Source organism: Arvicola amphibius, chromosome 5 (genome assembly GCF_903992535.2).
Source record: "Arvicola amphibius chromosome 5, mArvAmp1.2, whole genome shotgun sequence".
Classification (NCBI taxonomy): Eukaryota; Metazoa; Chordata; class Mammalia; order Rodentia; family Cricetidae; genus Arvicola; species Arvicola amphibius.
This window is the reverse complement of record NC_052051.1, coordinates 155,204,357-155,231,734: the sequence shown is the minus strand read 5'-3', so window position 1 is coordinate 155,231,734 and position 27,378 is coordinate 155,204,357. Positions and strand designations below refer to the sequence as shown.

The following is a 27,378-nucleotide window of genomic DNA, read 5'->3' as shown; positions in this document are numbered from 1 at the left end:
CTAGGCTGCCTGCCAAAAGCCCAAAGTCTGAGGCAGAGACCAGCACGGCTGGCAGCACCCAGAGCCCCTCCCCCACTCCGACTCTCGCTGCACCAAGGGATTGTCTAATTTTGCTGCAAATACTAAAGCAGTTTTCATGCAGCAGAAGAGAAGGTGTATAGCAAAAATAAATAAATAAATAAATTTTTAAGAAGGCTTTTCATTTAAAACAAAGCAAAAAAGGCATATCCCGGAATCCACAAAAGATGAGGAGGGGAGGGGCCCATCTGGCATCTTTTTAGGTGAATCGTCCCGTGGCTTGTTGTAAAACTATACAGATCAAGAACAGTAAGCCAATAAAAAGAAATAAGCACAGGTCAAGACAGGCTGTCAAATGATGTGAGCCACCTTCTAAAGGAGGGGCAAATACCTTACAGCTCCAAGACGTCTTTATTTATTTCAAATTCCAATAGAGCGAATGTTTTATCTAAATATCTTTATCACACAGCTGTAACATTGAATCTTTTCTCAGAAATAGTTAAATACATCCATCTAGTTACAAATTCTAATATAAAGAGTACAAAATATAGCATTATAAACTGTATTTTTAAAAAGAAATACAAACTCTATGGTCTTCTGTGTCTTACCACCTCAAAGAATAGTGAAGTTGGTGAAGGAGGAACATTTGCTTGGTGGTCACTCATGCAGACATTGTCCCCGGGCGCAGCCACTGCAGCAATGACCAGTGTCCTAGAAGGCCTTGTCGGCAGGGCTTTGTTTGTTGTTGTTGTTTTCTCAGCAAATACAAGTTGCTATTAGAAGTTGCTAGATTTGTAAGCCTTAAAAAAACAAATCACGTTCTGCAGGTGGTGGCAGGGAAGGGTCCTCCTGTCTTACAGAGGTTGGTCAAAGTCTCTCATGGGGCCAGGGGGTGCCTCTTCCCTAGAGAAGGGCACCCCCTGGGTGACCCGCATGACCTGCCCAGAGAGTGGCCAATCCTCATGGGTCCAAGGTGGTAAATCAATCACCAGTTGCTAGCCTTTGAGTGGCTGGAGGTAGAACTGGCCACCTACTGTGATGAACGGGCACCTGGAAGGCCTATGACTCCTGTCCAGGTGCCTCGCAGAAGCCAATCAGAAGAGGCTTCCCTGCAGCCTACTGGGACACTGGCGCTCTTATTTTGATGGAGTGACCTTGTGCTGCCTGGAGCACCTAATTTTCAGAAACCAGTGTCTTTCAGGACTTAAAAAATAAATAAGTAAATATTGGGGAAAACTTCTTAAAATATCAAATACTTGTCAGAACCAAAAAGGCAAAGTCCACTAGACTGGGAAATTGTACTATGCCAGGAAGGCAGAACTGTCTCCTCCTAAGACTGAAGAGAATCATAATAGGCAGCAGAAGTGTGGACAGTACCCTGGGCAACTCCGCAGGGGAGACAGCTAGAATCCACTATTTATTTATTATTTGTGAATTTAAATCTTCATTCTCTGAATTAAGAAAGACTAAATCACCTAAAAGATTTGAGAAACTCCATATGTTATTTGCATTTGAAAGGAGGAAGAAGTGTTAAGAGAAGAGGTAAGAGAAAGGGGAGACAAAGAGGCCAAGGGAGGACTTGAGCAAGGCAGGGAGTGAGCAAGGCAGGAATCAGGGACAGCGCAGGGTGGAAGGGCAGGGCAGACACACAGAGCAGCTGCAGTGTAGACAATCAAACCCTTTATTGTCTAAGGTACATTAGACGCAACACTGTAAAAATCCCGTTAGGAAACAAGGAGACAGCAGATTCATAGAGGTAGTAGGAACTCTGTAACAGTCAGAAATGTGGAAATTATCGCAGGGGAGCAAATCAAAACAGATTGGCTAAATAAATAAGAAAACATGAATCATATTAAATACTATGGCTGAGCTGAACATAAATGAATTAACAAACCAGTCCAATACCGATGGCCAGCAGGACAAAGAGGCCATACACCCAGGCCAGCACATAGCTGGTCCTGGAGAGAGTGTGAGCTAGGGCAGGAGGGGGCGGGGATGAAAACTGTTGTCTCTGTGCTTTGAGAACCAGGCCTTCCTGGGACTGGCTGTTCTCCTGGCCGCTCTTCGGACAGACACTTGGCTGCAGGGACCCCATGCACCCGTCTTTCCCCAACCCAACTGGGAAGGAGGCCCACTGGAAGACAGACCCTTCCAGCTCTCGATGCCAAGTGTAGCTTCGGACACAGTAAAAACGCAGACGACACCTTTGTGTCCCTTTGTGTAGAGAACTTTTAATAACTAAAACACAGAAAGAGATGGGGCCGCATCACAGCCCCGCACATCCTAACTGCCACCTTCACGTTCAGCCAAGAAAACAAAAAGCCAGAGAATGCAGAAACGATGGGGGGAAGCTATCAGAATGATCAAACACAGATCAACAGAAAGGTACTCTGCTGCCTCAGGCGGAGAGAGGAATGTGTCTCTACGACCTGTTCAAGGTAACGTCTCAGAACCATCAACATTCCCAAACACTCAGACGTGGCAAGCCTTTCTCATACATACCTGGTGTAGGAAAATCAGGAAAAAAGATAAGTAAAAAAAAATAATTATATATATACATATATATGCATATATATGTATCTGCTAGCCAGTTAACATTGCATTGCTTGCAAGTGTCGCAGTCACCTGAACGGTCAAGTAATTAAAACAGTAACAAGTAGAATCCAGAATCAAACATTAGCTAACAATAACAATAACAATAATAATAATAATATAATAATAATCCAACAGATCATTAGAACAGAGAAACCACACGCCAGGGTTCATGTATACATGTGTGTTTGAACAAGTCTTTGTATCAGAAGCCCATTTCCTACAAAAACTGCACTGATCCACTATTGTGTTAAGTAAACTGTCGCTCTCACCAGTATATTAAAGGTTAGGATAATTTCTGTACATGTAAAATTATTGCTTTTTTTGAAAAATATATTTAGCATGCTCGTCTTAATCCATTTCCTGCCTTTACAAAATTTCACAATAAAAAAAAACTAGTAAAGCTTTTGCAAAAAATTTCACAGAACGTTTTCATTCAAGGCAGCAGTAACTTTCGATAATGCATAAAATCATATGTGCAAACATCTGGAACTTGCAGAAGGATCGCCATCACACACAGTGTCATAGCAACGGGGAAAGGAAACGCTGCTACCTGCGGAGTACAGTTCCGAACGCACACGCTGCGTGGGCTCAGGGCCTCTGCTAGGGCCTTCACCCCACTGCAGAAGCGTGAACTTGCGTGACTAAGGAAGAGGTATATAAAGCCGTCCTCGCCCTCGGGCTTGGTGCCCTCCCACCAACCTGTGAACCAAGTCACTCGTCCGATGGTGGTCACCAGGCCCAAGGGGGAAAGACATCTATATGCTGGGGTGGTGTAGGGGAGAGGTTAGGATGGGGAGGGGAGCAGAAGGTTCCAGAGCATAGCACCCTAATGATTTAGGGCCCCCATTCTGCTCAAGGATTCTTCTGCCATCACTAAAACAGGCCCAAACTGGGAGGATTCAGTGGCTTCATCTGTTAAGACATGTAGTCTTCTCCTGTGAGCAGTTTGCAGAATGTAGCCCTGTTACAAAAAGGTCCTGAGAATAAACAAAGACGCCTGCTCTTAGTGTTCAACTAACTCTCTTTTCCAAAGTAGGTTTAGATGTGTTCCGGCCTCTGCCATGTTTCCTGAGCCAGACGCGGCCCAAGTGATGAAAACACAGAGCAAGAGGGGGCCGTGAGCGGCTCAGAGGGGGTCATGGCCAGACCTCTGGACTGTGAGGCTCTGTCTGTCATCACCCTGCCTTACCAAGCGTGAGCACCACCAAGCCGTACAGCTCCTGACCACCACCCTCCGTCTTACCTGCTACTGAACACCCACCAAGGCAGGGAGAGGCGGTAGTGCGGACCCTCCACACCCTCCGCGCCCCAAGTCCTGACTTCGTCACCTGTCACCTGTCCTTTCAAGCACTGAAGCACTCTCCTACTGCGCTAGGCTTGCCCCTCCATCCAAAACACACCCAGTATCTTTTTTCCAGTGTCTCATGCTTGTCTTTGAGTAATACCAATGCCTTGAGCTCCCACTGTGCCTGCCAGTACCACTGCTTACCATGAGGAAACACAGGCCATGGTTATGAGCACATACATGTGTGTGAAAGAGCTACACGGAATTCTAGGCATAGCATCTTCGCTGTCCCTAATTGTGACCAAAGGGAGGCATCTCCCTTGGTCTGCTCTAGCATAGCAGCTCCCGGGTCTAAGATTATCTGGTCAGGAGACCCTGGCTCTTCTTCTCCAAGGTGGCCATGGTCACTGCTGGGAGCCTTCCAATCGCCCGTGAGGTCGAGGTCAACACCATCACGGGACGGAGCGCTGGAGGCATGTCTCTAGGTCCCCTTTCGGAGGGGCCCCGCTGGCACAGTCCCTGGGCTAGTATGGTCTCTCCCCTGCAAAAGAAAGAAAACAGCAGGCAAGCTCAGTTGTCTTCCAGTCCCTAGAGCGTTTATCCTATGAATTTCCTAAGCAAGACCCAGAAACACAGGGCACCCTTCACAAGGAAAGTGGCAGAGGCAACCAAGGCCTCTGGTGTTAGGGGAGCTCATTCTACACCAGCATGAATACTGTGCTTTCACCTTGTTGTCCTCCAGGGGGCAGCACTAGGAAATCGTCCCCAGAGTTACAGCATCAGGGGCTTCAGGGAGCAAACAGCAATGGCAGACCTGGCTCCGAGCAGAGGAATGGAGGTTTAAAAAGCACACGTCTACGGAATGGAGCACATTCCCAGGTGAACAACAGAGCTTCCAGGAGAACATGGAGCCAAACACCAGCAAAAGAAAAGCCCACATCCATCTGTGGGAACCTGGTAACGCTTCCCTTGGTTTGCACAAACAGGTCCCACAGTGGAGAGCAGAAGAGCTAGGCTATAAGTCAAATGAGCAGAGACAAGTGGGAGGCAGGTGTGAGCCTGGACAGTGCTGCCCAGTGAGGTGGGTACCCTGGGGCTTTAGTTTCAAGGTTCACACAGAATGTCTACTGGCCAAGACACAGCAGAAACCAGAAAGAGAATCGGAGAATGTCTGAGGGACAAGGCCACCAGCTCCACAGCCCATCTGCACAGGATGACAGAGAGGCAGCATGGGTTGCCTTTTCTTTTTTTCCTTTTCTTTTTTTACATTTCTTGTTGGTTTGATTAATGGAATTATTTTTCCAGCTTAACTATTTTAAGCTAACATTTAGAATAATAAAGAAAAACCTATTAATTATAGTCTTTAAATTCTGACAATAAATCCAAACAACTCAAGATGCTCTATTTCACATTACAGAGAAACTCTAAACTGGGGAGTTGGGTGGGGGATTGGGTTGGTCTCAAAAGTTCTTGTAACTCCTTTTAAAAATATCTTATTCCATGTATGTAGTCATAGTGTGTGCACACAGGCATGCACACTGCAGTGCATGTGTGAGGTCAGGGGACAATGTGTAGGAGGCCTTCCAAATGTCATGCATGACTCAGGTCACGCACACTGCAGTGCATGTGTGAGGTCAGGGGACAATGCGCAAGAGCCCTTCCAAACTTCATGCATGACTCAGATCCTCAGGCTAGGCAACAAGCAATTTACCCACGAAGCCTCTCCCCAGCTACTAGTTTAACTCTGAGTTGTTGAACAATAAAATCATGATCAAAACAGTTTCTCTAAAATATTAGACAGTCTTTACCACGGATCAGGAACACCCAGAACTTTAGCATATAATTTTCAAAAAGTATTTGTTTTTTCCCTAAGGATAGATGCTGAGGAATACCAGAACCTAAACATGGATATGATACATTATCCTTAAGTAAAAACTCTCCTTGGAAACTTGGTTTGGAACACTGTCCACCCTGTGACAGAGCACACTAAACAAAGACGGACAGTGGGCTGTGAGGGCCTGCCCTCCAATCAGGAGGCTGCACCTGAATGCCCTTCCACTGAGGAGGAAATAGTTCCTAAACTCAAGGCTAAGACCCTTCATCATTGCCTAAGTTTGTGTTTTTATTGTTTTTTACAATAATTGAGAGATAGCAAGCAGGTCAGACAACAGGTCACGTGGCCAGAGCTGCCTTCTGTAAACGCTCCTGTAACTTTCAAGGTACAGCCACAAGCCTCTTACTTCCTGTTAGAGACCTGTGAACTGGTGAAGTGGCTTTCTGAAGGCCCTGGGCTCTGGGCTCTGGGCTCTAGGGCAGGCCTACACAGGACAAAAGATTACCCTCAGGCACAGCAGCAAATTAGCTCCCCTGCTCCTCTGAGTTCATGTATCAAAAGGGCTCAAGAGACAACAGGGTTAAACCAATCACTTCAGAGGTTTGCTAGATCCCATACTTGTTCGATCATGCCACCAGGGAGTGCAGCAGATCTGATTTTCTAAATCGGATGTGAGAAACGGAAAAGCAGATGTGCAAATGTTTTCCCAGCGGCTGTGTCAGAACACCAGGCTGAGTAACTCAGCGAAGGAAGGGACCTTTGAGCTCACAGCTCAAGGGTAAAGTCTCTCATCTCAGGAAGCAAAGAGAAGAGGGGAGAGGGAACCGAAGAAGCGGCTGGAAGAAATAAATGCCTGTGCTCAACCCAGCACCCCAGCCCATGGGACAGTGCTCCCCACACACACTGCTGTCCTCTCATCACAGCTTGCCTAACCTAGAAACCCTCACAGACATACCCAAAGGTGGGTCTCCCACAGGGGTCTAGACCTGCAAGCTGACAGTATTAGCCATGACAGTTGTTCTGTGGCTGTCAATGCAAAAACCTCAAAGCCCCATCTCGCAAGAAGAGCTGCTGGGAAAGTCCATGCTGTCAAGATGACTCAAACCAGAGGTTCTCCTGGACTCTCCCTTTTATAAAGAAGCAATGACTGGTCTCTCAAGTCCATCAGCACCCCCACAAAGGCTGGGTGATGTGAAGATCAGAAGCCCCAGGCTGGTCCCTAGCATAAGCTACTGGGGCCTGTACACGTTGGAGAGACACAAGTGACGTGCTCTAGGTCCTGGGTGTACTCACACTGCAGGATAGTTCCTTAAGACAGCTGATCACTAGAGTATCTGCCAACAGAGGCTCCCGCACAGTGCGAGGAATAATCTTTCTGCATGCTGTGAATATGTAGCACTCTCATTGGTTAATAATAAAGCTGATTGGCCTAGAGTAAGGCAGAACAAGGCTAGTTGGGAAAGCCAGACTGAAAATGCTAGGGGGAAGAAGGATGGAGTCACAGAAATGCTAGCCAGTTGCCTAGGAAAACGCCACGAACCACATAAACTAATACAAATGGGTCAATTTAAATGTAAGAGTTAGCTAGTAATAAGCCTGAGCTATTGGCTGATTTATAAGTAATATAAGCCTCTGTGTAGTAATTTGGGAACAGGCAGTTGGGACAGGAATTACATATGGTGCCCGACATTGGCCATTAGACGAAGCGTTATTCTAATTATTCTTTAGCAATAAAATTTCAGGAGTCAGACATTGAGGTAAGAGCCTGAAACATCAGAGAAGCAGAAAAGCCAGCAGTTCTCACTACCTGCTCCATTCCTTCCTCCAAACAGCAAGATCCCCAGCCCACCCCACTCCCTATCCTCCCACCCCCACATCCCAACCCCTGTGCCTTACTACTTCCTCTCTCTGTCCACGGTCTTCCAAAACCTCTGTGGTTAAGTTTGGTTAGCTAGTGGCTAACTCTGCCCTCTGACTCCAAGCAAGCTTTATTTGTCAGAACACGATCAAAATATCACACAACAATGCAGTGCATGTCCTCCATGCCAAGTGCAGGGCATCTCCTGGGGACCAATGTGTCACCGTTGCACAGGACCAGAAATTACCCCACTGAGGTGAGAGCCTTCTCCAAACTGTACCCAATAACTTAATTATTCATATCTCAGAGTCGAATGAGCTGACCTTGAATAAACTGAATGTAGATAGCTATTAAATAGAAAGATTGCTGCCAAGATCTTTGTTTTTCTCCAAGCTACCTGCTTACTAAGTATTCTTTCCAGTATTGCTAAAAGTCTTCTTAAAACAACATGAATTATTCTGAAAATGGGTTCACCCCACTCCCCTACCCAGGCCTAGGAATAGGACAGGACCCCAGTCTGACTCAGATCCCCGTCTTTCCTCATCCACAACCTACATCCTCCCTGACTCCTCTCTAACGTCTCTCAGACCCCTTCTCCTCCATGCCTATGCTGACCAGGTTATACAATCTCTCACTGGGATCCACTCACTGCCTCCAAGGGTTCATCTTCCTGGTTGTCTCCACGTCCAGCCTCAGAGCTGAAATCTGGATGTCACCCCTCTGCTTCCAAGCTCTGCTTCCCTCTGAATGGCAACATCACATGGTGACCAGATGCTCTGATTTCTCCAGACAGGCACCCACACTTCTGCCTCCCATGTCACCAAGCCCTCCTCTAGCCAGCTGACTTTCACACTGTTCTTCATGTTCTTTCTCCTTGATTCTTCCCCCATGCTGGGCTCAAGTCCTCCGCCCCAGCAGGAGCTCCCAGGCACTCAGCTTCTGCTCTGGCAGACACCATTCCTACTCCCTGTTGTAAACCACCTTCCAGCCTTACCCACAGACTTCATCTCCCCAACCCACACAGGGCCTGGCACATGGGAGCTGTCAATACATTTGTCAATAAGTGAAATGATTATAAAACTTAATTTTCAAATATTGCCTCAACTGGGTAATTTGACATCTTTTATGTACATATGTTAAACCCCATCAACTTTGAATATCACCTGAAATGATTTTAGCATAAATAGTGTTGTGCAATCTACAACAGCCCAGAGCCTCTAAAGCCCAATTTGAATATTGGCGACTTCGGCCTTCACGTTCCTGTTTCCATGTGACAAAAGCCTGGGAACAAACTAGGGAAGGATGAGTCACAGCAAGCAGGTGCCCCAGTTCTAAGAAACTCGCTGGTTATTGGCAGATCTGCCTAGTGCATCCCTCCCCATCAGATACACTTAAAAGGAGTGAGTCTTGGTGGCCTTGGAGGTGGCCTGTGAGCAGGAAAGCCTAGGGTTCATTCTGGCCGTGATGCCCAAATGTAATCCTAGCCACATGACCTTCCTGTCAATACATCCCATGCATTCCATACAACGGTCCTTCTGTAGCAAGCGGCTGTTAGTTCCGTCAGAGCGAACAGCACTAACCTGATTCAGGAGCAGGCCCTGTGCTGGAAAATCTTTCTATTCAGTATTCAGGAGAGGTTACATTTATTTCATAAACTGTCTCACTATCACAAAGGAACGACTTTATGCTTTTAGACCACAGGTTTTACTGAAATGAGCTTAAAACAAAGCTCAAGAGTGCCCCGCGGTCTCGTTATGGCGGGACCACAGTGGAGGCCTTACTCTTGTCATCACAGGGCATGGGACATGTTAGGGTCAGGCATACAGAGCTGAGTCCAACCCTCCAGGCAAACCTTGGGCAAAGGGGAGAGTCTCCGCAGGTATGAGGGCTCCTAGAATACCTGATAACCAGAGCAATGCGAGGAGACTAGAGAGTGGGAGGGGTGGCGAGTAGGAGCAGCTGACTACACCACCCGCCGTCAGCTCAGAATAACAGAAAAGCAACCTGAAGCACGGACACCCCTCAGACCCATATGAACCAAGCATGACATGGAACTTTGCCGCACCCCCTGCACATCAAATGGCGTGTGAGGAGAGGTGTGCAAGGACAGGTACACAGGCATGCCAGTGCACAGGGGCCTTGCTCTACCAGGTGCTCACACAGCCGTGAAACACCAGGCCAGCATCTTTGACGGGCATCTCTTACAGAAGTGCTCTTAAAGGAGACAAGATGTGATTTATCCACACGACAGCTCAGACCCAGACTAAGAATTTCTAACATCTTCGTCCCCACTGGTCAGCACCAACTCCCTCCCCTTAGCAGCGGCCATTACAGGCAGGTCTGCAACAGCTGGCAGCTATGTGGCCTCCTGCTCGCTGTTCACCCCCAGACAGTCCTGGTTGGGTGGGCTCCAATGACACAGAACTATTCCACAGCACACACTATACACAGGTGCCTTATACCCCATGTCTCTGCAGACACACTGACACCCAGACATGCATCATAGGACATACTTGTTTGGGGGCATCCGTGGAGGCTGTGTGAACTTCAGAACCTCGTGGACCATCACATTCAAACACCACTGTGGGGAAAGAAGCGGGGGGGTTGTTAGCAGAGGGCCGGTGAGATTCCTCAGTGCGAATCAGGGAGGCCGTTATGGAGGAAGCATTTTCACAGGAAGACACCGGCGCCTGCCCGGCAGCTGGAAAACACCAATTTCCCCTAACACACCGAGAAACCTCAATAATGGATGCCTGGGGCCACCACCCTTCCTAATTCAGAATCCACCCTGGGGAGAGCAACCACTAGCTGCATAAATTATCAGTGCATAGTAAAGGGGCCTGTTTTCTGCTCTACTGGCCACTTGGCCCGTGTCCCTGAGCTCCTGTGTATGTGTGTGTCTCACGGCTAGACAGTGTCCCCATCTCCCCAAGACTGCTGCTCTGCGGTGACACACAGGCAGGCCAAGCAGGTCTCAGGCCTGAGTTACACAGAAAGCTGGAGACGCTTCAGGATGCCACTGATCAACCAAGGGGTTTTTGTACATATTCACAGACCAGCTCTTCCCATAAGGATGGAAGTCACCAAGTTTTGGGCTGGAAGAATAGTGCCCTGACTGCTGCTCCTGATGACGGTGACATGGTAACTCATTGTCATCTCATTTCTGAAGGTCTACACTAAAGGGAACATATGCAAACGTGTTTTTCTCCAACTAAACTGCATGGCACACACAGACAGACATACAGACAGAGACACATACACACAGCCATGCCCCGAAGTGAGAGAATAGGCAAATAAGAGCAACTGAGAGGTGACTATCGCAGTAACAGCTTTGGCAAGGCTGAAACCTTAAATGTGTCCACTGTGACAGTGAACGGGTCATAGAAATGTCTCTGTGCTGCTTAGTCAACTTAACCTCGAGTCATCTGGAGGAAAGAATCTCACTGAGGAAATGCCTAGGGCAGAGAGGCCTGTGGGCAGGTCTGTTCGGAGGGCAGGGTCTACTGTGGGCAGCACTAAGCACAGACAGTGCTCTTGGGTTGTATAAGAAAGTTAACTAAGCACAAGGCTGTAAGTGAGCCAGAAAGCATGCCAACAAGGAACATTCCTTCACGGTTCCTGCTTTGAGCTGTTGCCCTGACTTGGTGACAGATCGTGACCTGGAAGGACACACAAAAATAAACCCTTGCCTCTCCAAGTCATTTTTGGTTATGGCATTTGTCAGGACACCAAAATGAAACTAGAACATATCCCCTGTCCCCCCACCCCACGTACAAACACACATACACTTGGCACAGGGTTGTTATACCTGTGTGTGCCCGAAGGTGGGCCCTGAGTTGGCTGGGCTGGTGGAAAGTCTTGCCGCACTCCACACAGACAAAGTCTCCCTGGCGGGTCTGTGTCCGCTGCGTCCCTGTTCATGATGTGGAGATGAAGAGGAAAGAGGGAGGGGAGGAAGAGAGGAAGACACCGTTAGTCTATGTGACATATCAATGTGAGAAGCCACCTCTGGGCCCTGGTAACAACTGTCAGTCTTGGCTTGGCTGTCAAGCCGAGCACACGCAGGGCTGCAAGAATGCATAAATTACAGGGAATTAAGCATACGCTCCAGGAGCAGGACAGGGACAGGGTGGCACTGCCAGACTGTGTGGTGGGCACGTGGCTCCAAGCAGCTGGATACACGCCGCCCAGATGTCACCTGGCTCTATCAAGTGGGGTAATAAACAAACGTGACATCAGTGTGACAGACAGAGCCTGGAGGTAATGGGAGGTGATTAGGAACAGGGCCCACTGTGCCCACAGCTGCAATCCCAGGAGACAGAGGCAGAGCAGTGGCCACCAGCAGTTGCCGCAGCTATGACCCCCACCTGTCTGCCTCTGGAGCGCTTGACTGCCAGCAAGCAGCAGGCGGTAGCCCCCAGTGTAGGCTGTGCCTTCAGCAAGGCAGGAGAGCAACAGGCACCTATATACCCGGAGCCTGAGTTCCAGGCTTCCCTCAGCATTAGAGGCATCATGTGACTTTGCCAGGAGAGGGACTCCCCCACCTAGGTTCCCGCTTCCTGTACGGCCTGCTGCAAAGAGCCTTCTTCCACTGTGTGTCCTTCCCCAGGCACTCGACTGAACAGGAGCTGGAAGTTGCTCCTGTACCACGAGTCCTTTAAATGTCTCGTCTACCTGGATGCTGACGTCCCTAACATCCGAAAGGTGACCATCAAGTCAAGCAGGAAGAATGGCAAGAGGATACCCAACTCCAGGACTGTCCCCTAAGTCTCCATAATCAACCGGTAAGAACTTGCTACAACTGCATTCCATTCCTTCTGAGCAAATGAAGGAAATGAGTCTGCACCGTGAGACCCTGCAGACTAAGGCACTTCATTTCCTGTAGACTTCCTGGAGACACAAAGATGGCTAAGAACTAATGAGAAGCCACCGACAAATGCTCACAGCTAACACTCACAGTGGAAAATGAGGGTGACCGGGTAGGAAAGACCACAGGTCTCATGGTCATGTGGCCTCTCTCTAACATATGACCTGGACAATGGGTCCCGGGAAGAAAGGAAAAGCCATCAGACCTCACCAAGCCAGACAATGGGAAAGCAACCCACACACTGACAAGGCCGCCTGCAGGGGAATGTGTGTGACCCGCATCTCACCTCACAACAGGCAGAACCAGACACTTCAGAGCACAGAGAATCCTGGTGCCAATACAACTCAGCCACCCAACCAGATCCCCTGGGTTCTGCAGGCTCAACGGCACACTTCCACTTCAGTCAAGTGCTGACAGGAAGCCTGTGGAGAGCGATCTCCTTTCTGGGAACGCTCATCTGAAAAGGGATCCGTCCCGTTCAGTTTCTACCCAGCTGAATGCCTGACAACGGCCTGCTCACAGCTCTTCTAGAACCTTCCTAGGTATACTTCTCTGGCACCAAAACACCTCGTCCAGCCACACCAGAGACACCAAGAGATGACAACAGCTGCCCTACAGCCCCCATCTCTAAGTCACTATCTTTCCCTAACTATTCTTGTCTACTTCCTGTCCAAGCAGTGTGCGCGTTCGCTGAGCTGACACACATCCACCACAGCACCTCCCTTCTACGTTTTAAGAAAGGACATTTGCCCAGGACAGCCAATGATACCACCCCGAAGCTGCTGGAGAATTCCAAGTTACTCAAAAATCTCTGCAATTTGAATGGAAGACTACCTTGGGAACACAAGACAGCTGCAATGTGTTTGCCTAGAGCCTTGGACTGCGGAGAAAGGCTCTCTACCATGAGGAAACAGCTCTGCCTGTGCAGAGAGAGGAGACAGGTTCTCCACAGTGAGGAGACAGCTCTGTCCATGCACAGAGAGAAGAGACATGCTCTCCACAGTGAGGAGACAGCTCTGCCCGTGCAGAGAGAGGAGACAGACAGGCTCTCCACAGTGAGGACACAGCTCTGGCCATGCACAGAGACGTGTGCAGATGGCAGGGTTTCTCACCATTACCTTGTTAGGTGTGATCTGCAAGAAGAAAGACGAGGCTATAAACTACTCAAAACAATGAGACAGGTTGTAGTTTTTTTTTAAGTTCCAATAAGGAAGCACAGGCACACTGTTTTATCTAGAATTCTCTCTTTTCCCTGTCTGCAATCCATATTGTCATATAACACAGGCAGGGCAGACTGAGGACACAGTGACTTTCCACGACTACGGTATTAACAAACCACTCAGGTACACCCTGGGTTTCCAGAGTACGTAGTCACTCTGCAGAAAGACAGTGAAGACAGCGGGCTTTATTCTGAGTCCTGGCCCCTAAGATGGCAACAAAAGTGGGGAGGGGCCCACAACCCATCCCTACAAAAGCATCATCCAGACTAACCCAAATTAACATAAGGCACACACAGGGCAGGAGCAGCATGGGCCAGAAGGAGTGAGGGAGAGGGGCTTTCAAAGCAGGCCATCTTCTTTCTTCCTGTCTCCACACCGGAGCTGTTGGCTCCCGAGCTAGTATCCCATTCACATAGCAGATAGTTCTGATTAACTGAAACTTTTATAGCCTCCTGAGTGTGGGATCCCTGACTGCCAAGCTCACCAAGGTATACGCTGGCAGGTAAAGAGCCAGACCCGTCACAGAGGCCACCATCAGTAACTGGTTTAAAGGGCAGATCAGAGTCAGTCACTAGAACATGGTGTGGACATCCGGGTCAGTCACCAAAGGTCAGAACAACAGGGGAAAGAGAACTGGACAGCCATAACAGGTGGCTGTTCTACTGTGGGGCCCAAGAAGACACGCACCGGGGGAATGGAGCACAGCCTCCCACCCACAGCCAGCCCTTCTGGCACCTCACGACAGGGCAATCTACAAACAGCACAGGACTGCAGGCCCAAGAACCTCCCACACAGCCAAAACCGAGACCGAGAAAAAGGAACCTCACTAGCAGACACAGCCCCAAATCAAGTGAAAACCAACAACCTCACCAGGAATCCACTGCCACAGAGCACTGACTACCAACCCAGGTCTGCACGGGTGCCACAGCCTTGCAGTACCCTAAATGGTACTGCCAAGGTCCCAGATCTGAGGTACTAGATTACAAAGACAGCTACATCAAGGATTAACTGCTTCAAGAAGCTATGGGCTCATGACATACGAAGCTACTCAAGGAAATGGTTATGCCAACTGGGAGTGGTGTGAATTTGACTTTTTGATGCAAAGGCTCACTTAGGGAGCAAGGCTGGCCTTGAATTTGCCTTCCTGTCTTCTTGCTGTTGTTCTAACAGGTAACAAGCTCTCTATTTCTCTGGTGTTATGTTAAAGTGAAAGCGACCTTTGATTTACAATCAAGAACAGTGCCATCACTCAGAGCCACCAGGCCCGAAGGCATCTCTGACCGGCATGGCAAATCTGCAGGCAGGTTCTTAGGGGCGCTACCAGCGACTGATACTCCAGACATCCATGTGACGCCCCAAAACTTACCACCTCACTCACACTGCCCATCAGTTCACAAACAAACTTACTAAAAACCACCGTCCCCTGCCCCGCCACAAACACCTCCAGATTGCATGAATTTTGTCTTTAACTTGGGCTCCATTTCCAAGATACTATCTATGCATAGGGAACTATTCCGAAATCTCAAAAGATCCAAAATCCAAAACACCCTGGCCCCAAGCGCATGAGATCCTGGACCAGCATTGCTATGAGCTGCCGAGAAGGTCAAGGAGGACTGGAGACTGAGAAGCAGAGACAGCTCAGTCCTCCAGCCCTCATCCGTACATCCAAGGCCTGCCTGCAGGGCCTTGCTTATGCACCTTTCATATTATTTAAATACAAATATAAGATGTAATCATCACTTCCAATGGACAGTTTCTCTTTTAGGAAGCAACCACAGTGAACGTGGACCAATGCTTTGTTTAACGTGCCCACATGAAGTGTGGTCAGACCCGTCTGCTCCTGTCAAGCTGCAATGTTACAGAGTGAATAAGTGGGTTTCTAATTCAGTGTCCATAGGAAGGGGAGTCAAAGATTGAGACTGACCCAGACACAGAGCCTCAAGGAGGAACTGCTGAGCTCGGGACAGCCCGGTCAGGAAGAGCCTGCACCTTGCTGGTCTCTGCCTTGAAGACTCAGGCAGGAAGGTATGTATACTCATGACCTTTAGCGCAGCCAGGGAGGAGAGGGCCCACCCTTCTTACCTCTGTGCTCAGGCCCAGGGCTGCTGACACCCCAGCCCTGGTAGAGTGTAGCGAAGTCCTTTGGAATGTACGTCTTAAAGATACTGAGGATGTCCAAGCGTTTCTCCTGACCCTCGGCTGCCGGCTCCTGCTTGATGGAGTGTAAGATGGGGGGTGTACCAGGTGAGGCCTGCAAGGCTGTGTCCCCTCTGGACCCCGCTGCACAGGTGGCTAGCGTTCTCAGCTCCTGGGCCGCCTTCACAGGGGGTTCTCGGGGAGGTAGAGGAGAGCCTCCTTCGCCTTTCGTGGGAGGCTGACCCTGAGGCTGAGGACTGAATTTGGCTTTCAGAGAGTCTGGGGCACTGTGCTTATTCGGAGGGGCAAAGCCAGCCCCCACTGCAGGGACCCCGAGTTTCTCCACCGGCTTGCTATTGGCTGAGGGCTGGGCACCTACACGGGTTATAACCGAGGGTGTGGGGGTGGCACTTCTGCTGAGGCCCCCACTGCCTGGGGAAGGTGCCGACTTGGAGCTGGCCTCCTGCTTGGGTTTGGTCAGGGGTCCCTGCACACCAGCGCCGGGAGGCTCCTGGCTATGGCCAGCTCTGGTCTGCCGATATCCATCGGGACTGGAGGCCCACAGAGCACAGGGGCCCCCAGAATGGCTCTCCTTATTCTTAGGCATGCTAGCGGCTTTTGTGGTCACCCCAAGGGGAGAAGAGCTGCTCTTTGATCCTGGTACTCCACCTGGCACCTGGGTGCGGGTAAAGCGAGCAAGGAGCAGCGGCTGGCACTCCTTGCCCCCAAGAGCAGGCGGAGGACCTGTGCGCCCACTGCGAGCAAGGAAAACCAGGCTGCTGCGAATGCTCTTGTGGCCGTTGGGCTGAGTCCAAGGGGGCGCCACAGAGCTGCAGCTGACCCTGTGCCAGATGCGCTTGTGCATCCACAGAACCTCGGGGTAGTAGGTCTTGTGGTTACAGTAAGGACACGGGTGAATGACCAGGGCCGCCTGCAGGGAGCATGCGTCCTTACTGCTGGGGTCATCCCGGCTCGACCTCATACTTAAGTCCAGCGGAACCAAGTCAGGGGCGGGTGCCCGCTTTCCTGCCCCACAGTGCTCCTTGTGCAAATCGGACAGCTTTTCTTTTGAATGCCCAGCCTGGCTGTCCAAGGTGAGCTGCAGGCTAGATGTTTCCATGCTCGAAGGGAAGTCGACCCGGTCAATCGTGCTGGGCACCTCCTGCTTGGGGTGAAATGCTGGCATCTTTAAGTCAAGAGAAAATCTATGCTGCTCGGGACCTTTGGCAGTCTCTCTGCTGCTGCTTTCAAGTATGGGCACGGATGGCGTGGCAATCCCCACCTTGGGCTCGCTGATGTCTTTCTCTGGCAGGTTATTTCCGAGTTTGTGACTCTGGTCTCCGTTAGCAACCACGGTGGGTACCACCTCTCCAGAAGAGCAGCAGTGCCGTGGCTGGCCCCCTGCAGGATGCAAAATGTAAGAGGGGACGTTAACCACTTCTCATCAGAGCAGAGTAAGACACGGGGCATCGAGAGGCTGCCTGCCTCACATCAGGACCACGGCCTGGTATCAGCAAACAGGGCGTTCTGAGACTGGGTCTGGCATGAACTACACAGAGAGAGGTGATGCTCTGTCAGGCCGGCTGTCAGCTTTCAACCCACTGAAATGACCAGAAGATGGGCAAAGAAATCACAATCTCTTGTTACCATGTAACTACACCGCTACTGATTAAAGAGAAGGTGGCCAGTTATAATTAAAAAACTGAGGGCTAGCAAGAAGGCTCACTGGGGAAAGGCACTTGTTCCTTGCTGCCAAGCCTGAAGGCACGAGTGGGATCCCCAGATCCCACGCTGTGAACAGAGAAGGCACTGACCCCCACAGACCCCCACAAGTTACCCTCTGATCTCCATGTGCATATTGTAGCACGCAATGCAGTCCCACACATGTTACATGTACACAAACAAACAACTGTAATAACATTTTAAAAGAAATGGGGAAGGGGGCTTAACTGTGACCACATGGTAATTTACATGCTCTAGAACTCTCTGCAAGGCATTCATGCAATCTGTGGTCACCACAGAGCATTCTGTGGTAAAAACCAGCACAGAGGCCTCCATAACCCTGATCACACTGAACAGTAGGGACCACCAGGCTCACCTCAGAAACTGCAGGCTACAGAGAAACTTCAGCCCAGCCTTTAGAATCCTCCTCATCAGGAAGGCCACTTTTAACTCTAAAACCTCGATACTAAGTTTCCCTTCCCAGGCCTGTGCCTATGTACCCCGGCTCTGCTATGCTAGGTCTCTCTACAATGTCCCCTACAGGTCTGAATCCTGGTTGCTTCACTAAGCTTGGGCTCCCAAGTGTGGGGGTGGGGGTCTCAGTGCAGTGGAGGTGGGTGCGGATGGGAGGGTATTCAGTGGGTTCCACTCCCAGCCTCCTCGCCTAGAAGGAGTACGCGCTGGCTGCACCGCCGGCTGGTAAGGAAGGGCTAGGCTCTGCATTGCTACAGGTGGACAGAACACATGGTTCAGCAAAGTCTCCTTTAAATTTGTACTGATGTCCTGGTTTGATTGACACCTGGGTCTGAGCCTGGGACAGGACATACCTTGGCAAAGTCTACCTTAAATTTTCATTATGTCTTGGGACTATTCACAATTGGGTGTGAATCTGCAGGAGGTGCCCCGGAGATGCCCAAGGCCTCGCTAGAGAACACAAAGACTCTTTACCACTGATGAACCAAACATAGGGCCTTTGGCTCACAGCCCTGACCCTTAGAGTACTGACTGAGATGTCCAGAGTCACTCATGAAAGGGCCAGGAGTTTCCCAAGACTCCAGAGATCCGAGTATCGGGTAGATTGCAGGTGTTGACTTACTGAGTTCTTCTCAAGTATTCTCTGTAGGTTAGAGAGATAGGGCTAGGGAACATTATCAGACAAACTGTTTCAAAGGCCCCTTTGTCAGGGCAAGAAAGCACCTGTGGCAGACAGCGTCCTGAGAGGGGGAACAGAGATAATAGTCCTGTCCGAGGAGAAGGGGGCTAGCAGGCATGATTCTCAACTCCAGTCTCCTAACAACTGGGACAGAATGCTGAGGTCAGCAGACGCTGAAGGTGACTGAGAGTCAGGGAACTTGTCTGTTCTGAGCCCATGCTAGAGTGACTTAGAAACCACATGGCAGACACCATAGTCACAGCCTGGAATGTAGACACCATGAGACTTTGGAAAACGAGGAAGAAAGGGAACATGAGTAGGGTGGGACCATGCGTCCTAGCAGTAATGGCATAAGAACTCACAACACTGAGCTGCCCTGGAGGAAGCGGATGTTCATCACCAACATCCGGCAACCACGGCTCTTCTCAGGGGTCCCAATCATGGCTCCTCAGTGAGGGCTTTGGAACCAGGACCATGAAGAGATAGATCCTCTAATCACACCACTTTCTAGCAAGCCAAACCTAATCTTTCTCCCCTACACTGATTTCCATTGAGGTAGTTTTTATCAAAGCAGCAGAAATGAAACCAGAATGATGTAGTTCTGAAATTTTCAATTCTTTCTCTTCCAAAAGAAAGCCAAGAACATAACTTTTTTAACATTTTTGAGACTGGGGCATCCATCTTGAATGAATGACATTTTCTTTATGTAGCCAAACACTTCTGAATAGTTTATTGGGCAATTTCAGTGATTTGGCTCCACCCACGCAACCTTCCATCCACAGGACATCAGGGGAGAACCCTACAGGAGTGTGCAGTCTGTCACACCCCAGCTGCTCGGCTCAAACACAGGGCAGAAAGTGGGGGAAGCAGCTCCAGCTTCCCACAGTGCCCCTATGGAGTTCAGGGTATATGAGACAGGAAGGGTTTGAAAGCCATGGGTTCCCAAGCAGGAGGAGTCACCTCATGTCACTAGGCTGGGGACACAACTGTGCCTCTGAGCATGCTCCAAGACAACAGAACACACAGAGGCCCCTAAGTGGACTACTGGGTATGTTTGTGTACTGAGTCCTCGACACATGTGTGGGCTTAGCTTGTCAGATATACTGAACGACCAGAGTACCAGGGGCAGTGGCTCACAGAGATAAAAACACAATCAGCAGCTGACTGCCTTTACTAAGAAAGCAAAACAGGCCATCCCATGTACCCTGGCTGTGTTCTTCCTGAGATACAAATAGTTTCTAAGTACTGTATGCTGGGTTTTGTAATATATTATAAAAGCCCATGGATAACGTGACTCCCTTCATGAGAGCATTCATGAGGAGACAGAGGAATGACTGCACAGGCAGGTGCTCATCTTGGGGACAAGGACAATGTGGCTGACTCTATAAGGCCAGGTGAGACAAGTCCACAGTGCCTTACAGGAGGAGGGAGAATGGTATGGTCTCTATACGCACAGGACACCACCAGCACAGTCATCCGTGACCACAGCAGGGACAAAGGCCAGAACAAAGACAACACAGAGACACAAGCCTGGCAGGGCAAAACTAAAAAGGACAAAGTAGAAATAACGAGAAGACAGGGAAGACCAAGTGCGTGCCATGTGAACGACTCTGACTCCAAGGAGACAAGACACCTGCCCTGAGGGTCAGACCAAATGAAAGGCATTTGGGCCACAATCCTGGAGGATGCAATCCCAAACATCAAGATCTCAAACAGTGAAATCCAAATATCAGAATCTCTAAGCTATAAAAACTCCTAATTCCTTAAAATTCTGAAACAATCAAAATTCTAAACCTTCTAGTTCTGGGTTAAATTTCCAAGACCCCGTGAGATGGATCAGTGTGAGGTAAGGGTGCTTTGCAGCCAAGCATACGGTGGGCTCAATGCCCGGGACCCACAGGGTAAGGAAAGAACTTACTTCATGAAGTTGCCCTCTGACCAGCACATGTGAGCTTCCTAGCATGTGCATAGGTGCACGTGAGCACGTATGTGTGCACGCATGTGTACACACACACACACACCCTTAAAAATTCTAAAACCAAACAAAACTGCCCAAAAGACATTTCCTTACACCCTAAAAGGAGGACTTATTCGTAAGTCATATAAAAACATGAACACTTCATAAGCTTTATATGCTACTTCAAGTCATCAGAATATATGTAAATTCGTAAGCATAAACTTAGAGGCACACTAAGACAGAAGCTATGAGCGGACAGACCATGTTAATCAAGAAACTGCCACAACGGTCAGCACGGCATCAGCAGCTGCCAACAGCACGTCTGGAGAGACAGTGGCTCTAACGAAACAGACCACACACAACCGTGTCTTCCCTCAGCAGCATCAGCCAAGATCCTTCGTGCATGCCCGATGTGTACAGTGTTCTTGCAATAACGTAGTTTTGCCAACTTTGCAAAACTGCACGGAACACATATGAATTCCATAAAGGTCTTCATATGATTTATATATCCAGTAATGGAAATGATGTGGAGATGAAACACACGCAGCGTGGTGAATTACTTAGAAATAATATTGGCAATTAAAATCGTGAGGGGAAAACAAACACAAAAGAAAAAAAGCTGAGAAGAAAACCCAATCTATAAATCAGCGGAGTGGATTCTGGGTGATCCCACCACAGAGTCATGAAAAGCTGGCCAATTCTTGAGTCCATACGGGGTTTTTCTCACTTGAAGATCATGGCTCAGAGCAGAAGACAGACTCGTGTATACACCACTCAGCCCTGTTCCTGGAGTCACTGTGCTTTGAAGAAGGCTGGCACACATGCTGCCCTCCAGCCTGGTAGCTATACTGTCTAGGGCTGAGGCTGTACAGCCCCTGCCTTTGCTTCTGGAAGCCGCTGAGGGCCCTGGTGCTGAGTCTCTGATGGTACACACCTGCTAAGTGGGCTGTAACAGAGTAAACAGGCAGACACGCAGAGAGGTAAGCAGTCCTCTGCCGGGTCAGTTCCCTGTACCCTCTCTGTGGGTTTCTTTTTTCTTTTTCAAGATAGGGCTTTCTCTGGATAGCCCTGGATGTCCTGCAACTTAGCTTTACAGAGCAGACTGGCCTTTTGGGGTTTGTTTTGTGTGTGTGTTGGGGGGGGGGGGGCCTTCTGGGTTTCTGCTCTCTAAACTCCATGCTCACACCTAGACACTGGCTGCAGTCAGATTTCCAGAGCAGGTGCTGCCCATCTGGAGACCGGCCCTACTGTACCGCTAGTTACAGGAGTTTCTATTTCTGAACTACTGATAAGAACAGACCTGTAACCGCCTTCTCCAGCAGGAAGTCCATGTCCCACCTCACATGGCCAGCTGCCGGAACAGCTGGTCCCACTCCACAACTTGGTTCCTGCGCCTCAGAGAGCTTTGTCCCGGGAAGGTGGTGGTTTGAGAATCAGAGCATCAAGGAGAGTCACACTTAAGAAGGGGTTTGGGATTTTAAACGACATTGGGGATTGTGGTGGTTTGAATGAGCATGCCCAGTAAGAAATGTGGCTTCCAGAAGGCATTAGAACAATCTGTTAACTACGCAGGCATTTTTCTTCAAGGGAAGACCATGACACCTGTTTGCCTGGAAGGCTGGACTGGATGCTGTCTAACAAGATGCTGATCTTTTGCTACTCTATGGAGCCAGCCTTCACCTAACCCCTCAAACCCTGAGCGTTGTTTAGGTCCCCATCCTGAGCCTAGTCTCAGCAAATAGAACCCATCCTTAGGGAAGAGGCCCCATAAACTCTGCAACCTCCATCAACAGAATCTGTCCTTGTGCTTCCTAGACACTCCCTCCTCCCTGGAGCCTGCCCTGGAACGCTGCTTATTGGTCAGTGAAACTAGCTGTAAAGGTCGCTCTGCCACTCTGCTAGGTAGTTTCCAGGGAGCTCTGCCTAGAGTTTGCTTTTGTTTGTTTGTTTTCTCGAGAGCTGCTGTCACATGGAAAACCTTTTCCTAAGGTTTTACTGTGTTTCAGTGTATGAGAGAAACAAACCACGAAGTCAGACTCTGCTAAAATGGTGCCGACTCGAGTCATTCTTCACCTTGTGCATACGTTTCCCTGCCGGCCATGACGCTTGCAGGGCTTCCTACAGCCCTGAGGCTCACGTCTGAATACTCAGTCCCCAGTTGGTAGAACTGTTTGGAAAGGTGCTGTCTCATTGGAAGAGCTATGTCCATGTGGGAAAGGTCTCCCCATTCCCAGTATGTTCCCTCTGTTTCCTGCTTATGGTTGAAGCTCTGAGCTCTCAGCTGTTCCTGTTGCCAAGCCTGGGGCTTGCTGCCTCCAGGAGCTATTTCCTCACCGAGGTGCTCAGGGTTCCCTGACATCCGGGGTTTTATTCCTGTCACCGTCAGCGGGGCTTCCTCCATCCCCGGCTTTGGCTCTGTCCCTGAAGACACAGCTAACAGCGCACTGGGTGTCTAGACAGCAGGGCCTCCATCCCAGCGACACAGGTACACCCAGACTCGGTCCCCTTTCTAGAACATCCTGCTGACTGAGAGGGAAGGGTCTACAATCTAAGCCCATTGAGTATGTGCAGACAGGAATGGAACAGGGGCTCCCGACAGAAGACGGCCCGTAAGGAACTGAGCCAGTGCCTTTTGTCACAGGGCACTAAGAGCAGGGACTCTGTGAGGCTGCGGTAGCAGCGAGTCTTGTACCTAAGAGGTACTGTGTTGAACATTAAGATGCCAGAATTATTTTTAGCACTGCAGATTTCTAACAAGCTTCATAACAAACATTCCTAGCTGTAGAAAAGCAATCTGAGTGCAAAATTCCTGAATCTTTGACTGTTTCTCCCAAGGGCCTTCTGTTTGTCTTTACCATGTCTTTAATAGTGGTATAGTGATACAAACTGGAGGGTGGAGTCAAGGGAAGATGGGTAGGGACCACTAAACAGTGTATGGAAGAGCCCCCGGAACTACTAAGTCACTCAGACAGCACTGTTCGGGACAATGGGTACCAGACCTGGCAAGGAGCCTAGGGGAGAGTCACCCTGGAAAAGAGCAACCAACAGGCATCCTGATTCCTGAAGAGAGGACACCATTGAGACCTGGTGGCTTGGGACCCAACATGGTAGGGTCTTGGACAGAACATACAAGATGACCAACAAGCGGGAATCTCAGCTTGGAATAAAATTGATATGAAACCAAGCCAGTACAACAAGGGGGGGGGAGGGCACAGCAGTCCGGAGAGTGGAAGCTACAACCTCCCTGAGCCCCACGCTCTTCCATGCAGACTGTCTTAGGGTTACCATTGCTGGGATGAAACACCTTGAGCAAAAACAACTTGGGCAGGAGAGGGTCATTTCACTCACGGTTCTGTACACAATACATCACAGAAAGCCCTTGGGGAGGAACTCAAGTGAGGCAGGAACCTGGAGGCAGGCGCTGATGCAGAGACCATGGAGGGGTGCTGCTTACGGGCTTACTCCTCATGGCTTGTTCAGCCTGCTTTCTTGTATTACCCAGCACCACCAGGCCAGAGATAGCCCCACCCACCATGGGCTGGGCCCTCCCCATCAATCACTAATTAGGAAAACGCTCTACAGGCTTGCCTACAGCCCAGTCTTGTGGAGGCCTTTTTTCCCCAATTGAGATTCCCTTGTCTCAGGTGACTGTAACTTGGGTCAAGTTGACGTAAAACCCAGCGCTCACAAACTAAAAGCCTGCCTCTGGAGCTCCGCCCAGCCCTGGGTCTGAAGATCTGCTTCAGAGCCCACAGAGGCTCTCCCGACTGGGACGCACACAGTAAGAACACACACACACACATCCCACGTCTCTAGCTAGGTTTGAACATACTTTGACCTACTATGATCTTTAACACAAATGGTCTGTGGAAGTTGACAGAATGGTAGGAACTCTCATAGCAACTTCTAGAAGCCCTGACCTGTACTGCAGAGAAAAACTGACTCCCAAGGAAATGCAGGGTTTCTGAACAGACAAATTTACCAAATCACACACAAAAAAGTCTGAGAATTTTTTTTCAAAGGCTTTCTCATGAGTGAGGGCAGAATCAGCAACAGTTTGAAGGTTAATCAAAGGTCCCTGGCCTCAGCGAGGGTTTCTGATACTAAATAGCAGTTCCTTACCCACAGAATCCATCCATGCCAGCAACCCAGAATTTCCTGAGTCCTCTGAACTCAGCATGAAAACCTCACACAGCTTTGTTTTAAATTGGACTATCACTAGAGTGATGAAATTTGGTTTTTTTTCCCCTGCTACCCCAGGTCTTCTGCATCTTCCTGGGTCTCCAGCACTAACGACCAACTATGTCTGAGGACATGAAGCTAAGAAGAAACTGGAATAAGTTTAAAGGCCATTTCCTGGTTAGATAGAGAGATCCTCACTTGCAAACGCAAGCTAGGCTGGCTCTGGGCATGTGTTATTCCTCAAACAGAGGGAGTTCCCCCAGAGAGAACTCCCCCAGGAACTGTTGGGAAGAAAGGAGAGTGTCAGTAAGAGTGAGCAGAAAAGCCCAGTGAAAACTCGGCGTGCAACCCTGGCGTCACCACTGCCCACCACACTGCACAGCTGCGAAAGCTACACTATCAATAAACAGCTCACCTGTGCGCTTGCACAGATGACTGGGGAGAAAAGGGAAGAGGCTGCTAAGGCTCCAAAGGAGAGGTGTGGCTGTACCGTCTCACCAACACGGGCAACACGGCCACGGCCTAGCATGAATGTGGCAGAAGGGTTTCCTGTAGCAATGTGTACTTATCCAAACACAAAATCAATCCCAAGTCTGTATACTGTACGAAAAAACTATAATGATCCTTCTTTTAAAAATTAAAAAAAAAAAGGATCCGAATTATGTATTAGCAGAACCTTGGGGCTTACTGGTCCAGCACGTGCCTTACTGGCAGACAAAGGCTGTTTCATAACACAAGCCTTCTGTGTTCTGGAAATAGAGGCAGACAGTGCTTGACTCAACAGCTGCCCTGACGGTGTCGTAGCCAGCGCAGCGTGTGGGCATGGCCACTAGGTGGCGCCTGTGCCCAATTTATGATCCATTTCCTAGCCCTAGGCTCCGTGTGTGGTCTGTTTAGAACACCACAGGACAGACTACTTCTAAGCAGGTATTCATTAGCAGGTATTCATTAGTCAGACATGATGACTTCTTTGGAAACCTATCCGCAAATCCTGCAATGCACTAGGTGGACTTTCAGCCAAAGGTCTTAAAACATCTTAGTTTTGGTTTCAGTATTCCTAAATATTATCAAACATGAAACACAGGGGACTTTAGTAATGGACTTGAACTATCTGACAAAATTAATCTAAGCAAAATAATATATCTACAGGCATAAGACTTAGATTACAGACTGTACATTCAATTTCAAAGGTGTCTGGTATTTTTAAAGGTATCCAATTTGATGAGGTAGCAACCTGCTTTAAATACCCTAATGATTCAGCAACTGATTGAAGATGTCTCCCCCAGCAGGTGTTACTACCTTGACTTCAACACAGTTCCTTAGAAGTTAGAACACAGGCACCCCAGAGTCAGTCCTGATGGCCAGGGACCGAGATCTTCCAGGGCCTGTAGATTCAGCTACAAGGTCCAAATCCCAATACTGCGTAACAGGGGAGACACCTTGCCCATGCCACCCAGCCTCACCTAAGAAAGCTCCTCAGCCCTAGGAAACCTGCACTCCCCCCTCACAGTGCTGAGCTGGACAAACCAGCAGTAGCCACTGGGGACAGAATGAGGAAGTCCCCGAGGGAATGAGAGTCACCATGAAGGGATAATAAAGTCTGGAGAGAATGGAAGCTGGTGGGGTGGAGCTGCTGCATGACTTTCCACGGAGGGAGTGAGCATCATGGACGAAGCACCCAGGGAGTACCGCCCTGAGAGTGCAGGGGCTGGGGTGAGGTCAGCCTCTCCTGGCAGGTGACCCTTAGCTCCCCTTCCTTATCCATCGCTACTCCAACTGGCAGGCCACTTTTGATTGTCTAAATTTTGCAAGTCAAAACCACAGATGCTAGATTCCCACAAGGCCTCAGAACAGCACAGGACAGCAGCGATCACTGGAGACCCCCTCCACCCTTTAATCCTGTTCCGAGCACGTTAGTCTCTTTGGTGGTTTCCCAGCGATCAGTGGCCAATCAGGAGGCCCGATCTAAGTTTCCAGGTGAATTCCTGTCAGGTATCAGCCCACTCACCGCGGCCCTTCCGAGGAAGCAGAGAAAGGCAGCCTGCTCCAGAAGTCACCCATGCTATTCAGCAGGACTTCGTGGAGACGAAGAGACAAGGATTTCTGAAGAACACAGAGCTCGCATGGTGCTGGCCTTGTCACCAGTGTCAGAAGACCCCAGAGGCCATAGGGCCAGGGGGAATCAAGACGAAGATCACAGCACAGCTGGTGGAGTGCCTACCCTATCCCTGAGCCCAAGACAGACACGCAAAGGTTAATCAATCCAGGATCTACACAGCCTCCAGGACACAGCAGAGCCAAGAAAACACCATCAGAATTAAAAAATTAAGAGGCACAGGCTACAAACGATTCATTGCATTCACCATGGGGGACAGTGCCCATCCCACAGATAACAGAGTCCATGGATACTGAAGTCCCTTATGTCAAACAGCCAGGGACCTGCATGGAACCCACACGGTCCTTATGTGTACCGCAGTCTCTCCAGCAGGCTGGTCGCTGTGGATGAGATGGACAGGTTGTAAGTCCCATCATGTTCTACCTGCTCAAGGAA

General features: G+C 49.4%; 1 protein-coding gene across 3 annotated transcripts in view; it reads right to left on the bottom strand.

Annotated features, from left to right (window-relative positions):
- Positions 1-410: 410 nt before the first annotated feature.
- Positions 411-27,378, bottom strand: part of Znf516 (zinc finger protein 516) — an 89,456-nt gene continuing 62,488 nt past the window's right edge. For all 3 annotated transcript variants that reach the window (XM_038329913.1, XM_038329912.1, XM_038329914.1), the window contains exons 3-6: positions 15,760-17,214; positions 11,399-11,503; positions 10,104-10,171; positions 411-4,439 (exon numbers count right to left, since the gene is read on the bottom strand). In XM_038329913.1, coding sequence (XP_038185841.1) covers positions 4,380-4,439; positions 10,104-10,171; positions 11,399-11,503; positions 15,760-17,214 — 1,688 coding nt within the window. In that variant the 3' untranslated portion in view covers positions 411-4,379. The remainder of the gene's footprint in view (positions 4,440-10,103; positions 10,172-11,398; positions 11,504-15,759; positions 17,215-27,378) is intronic.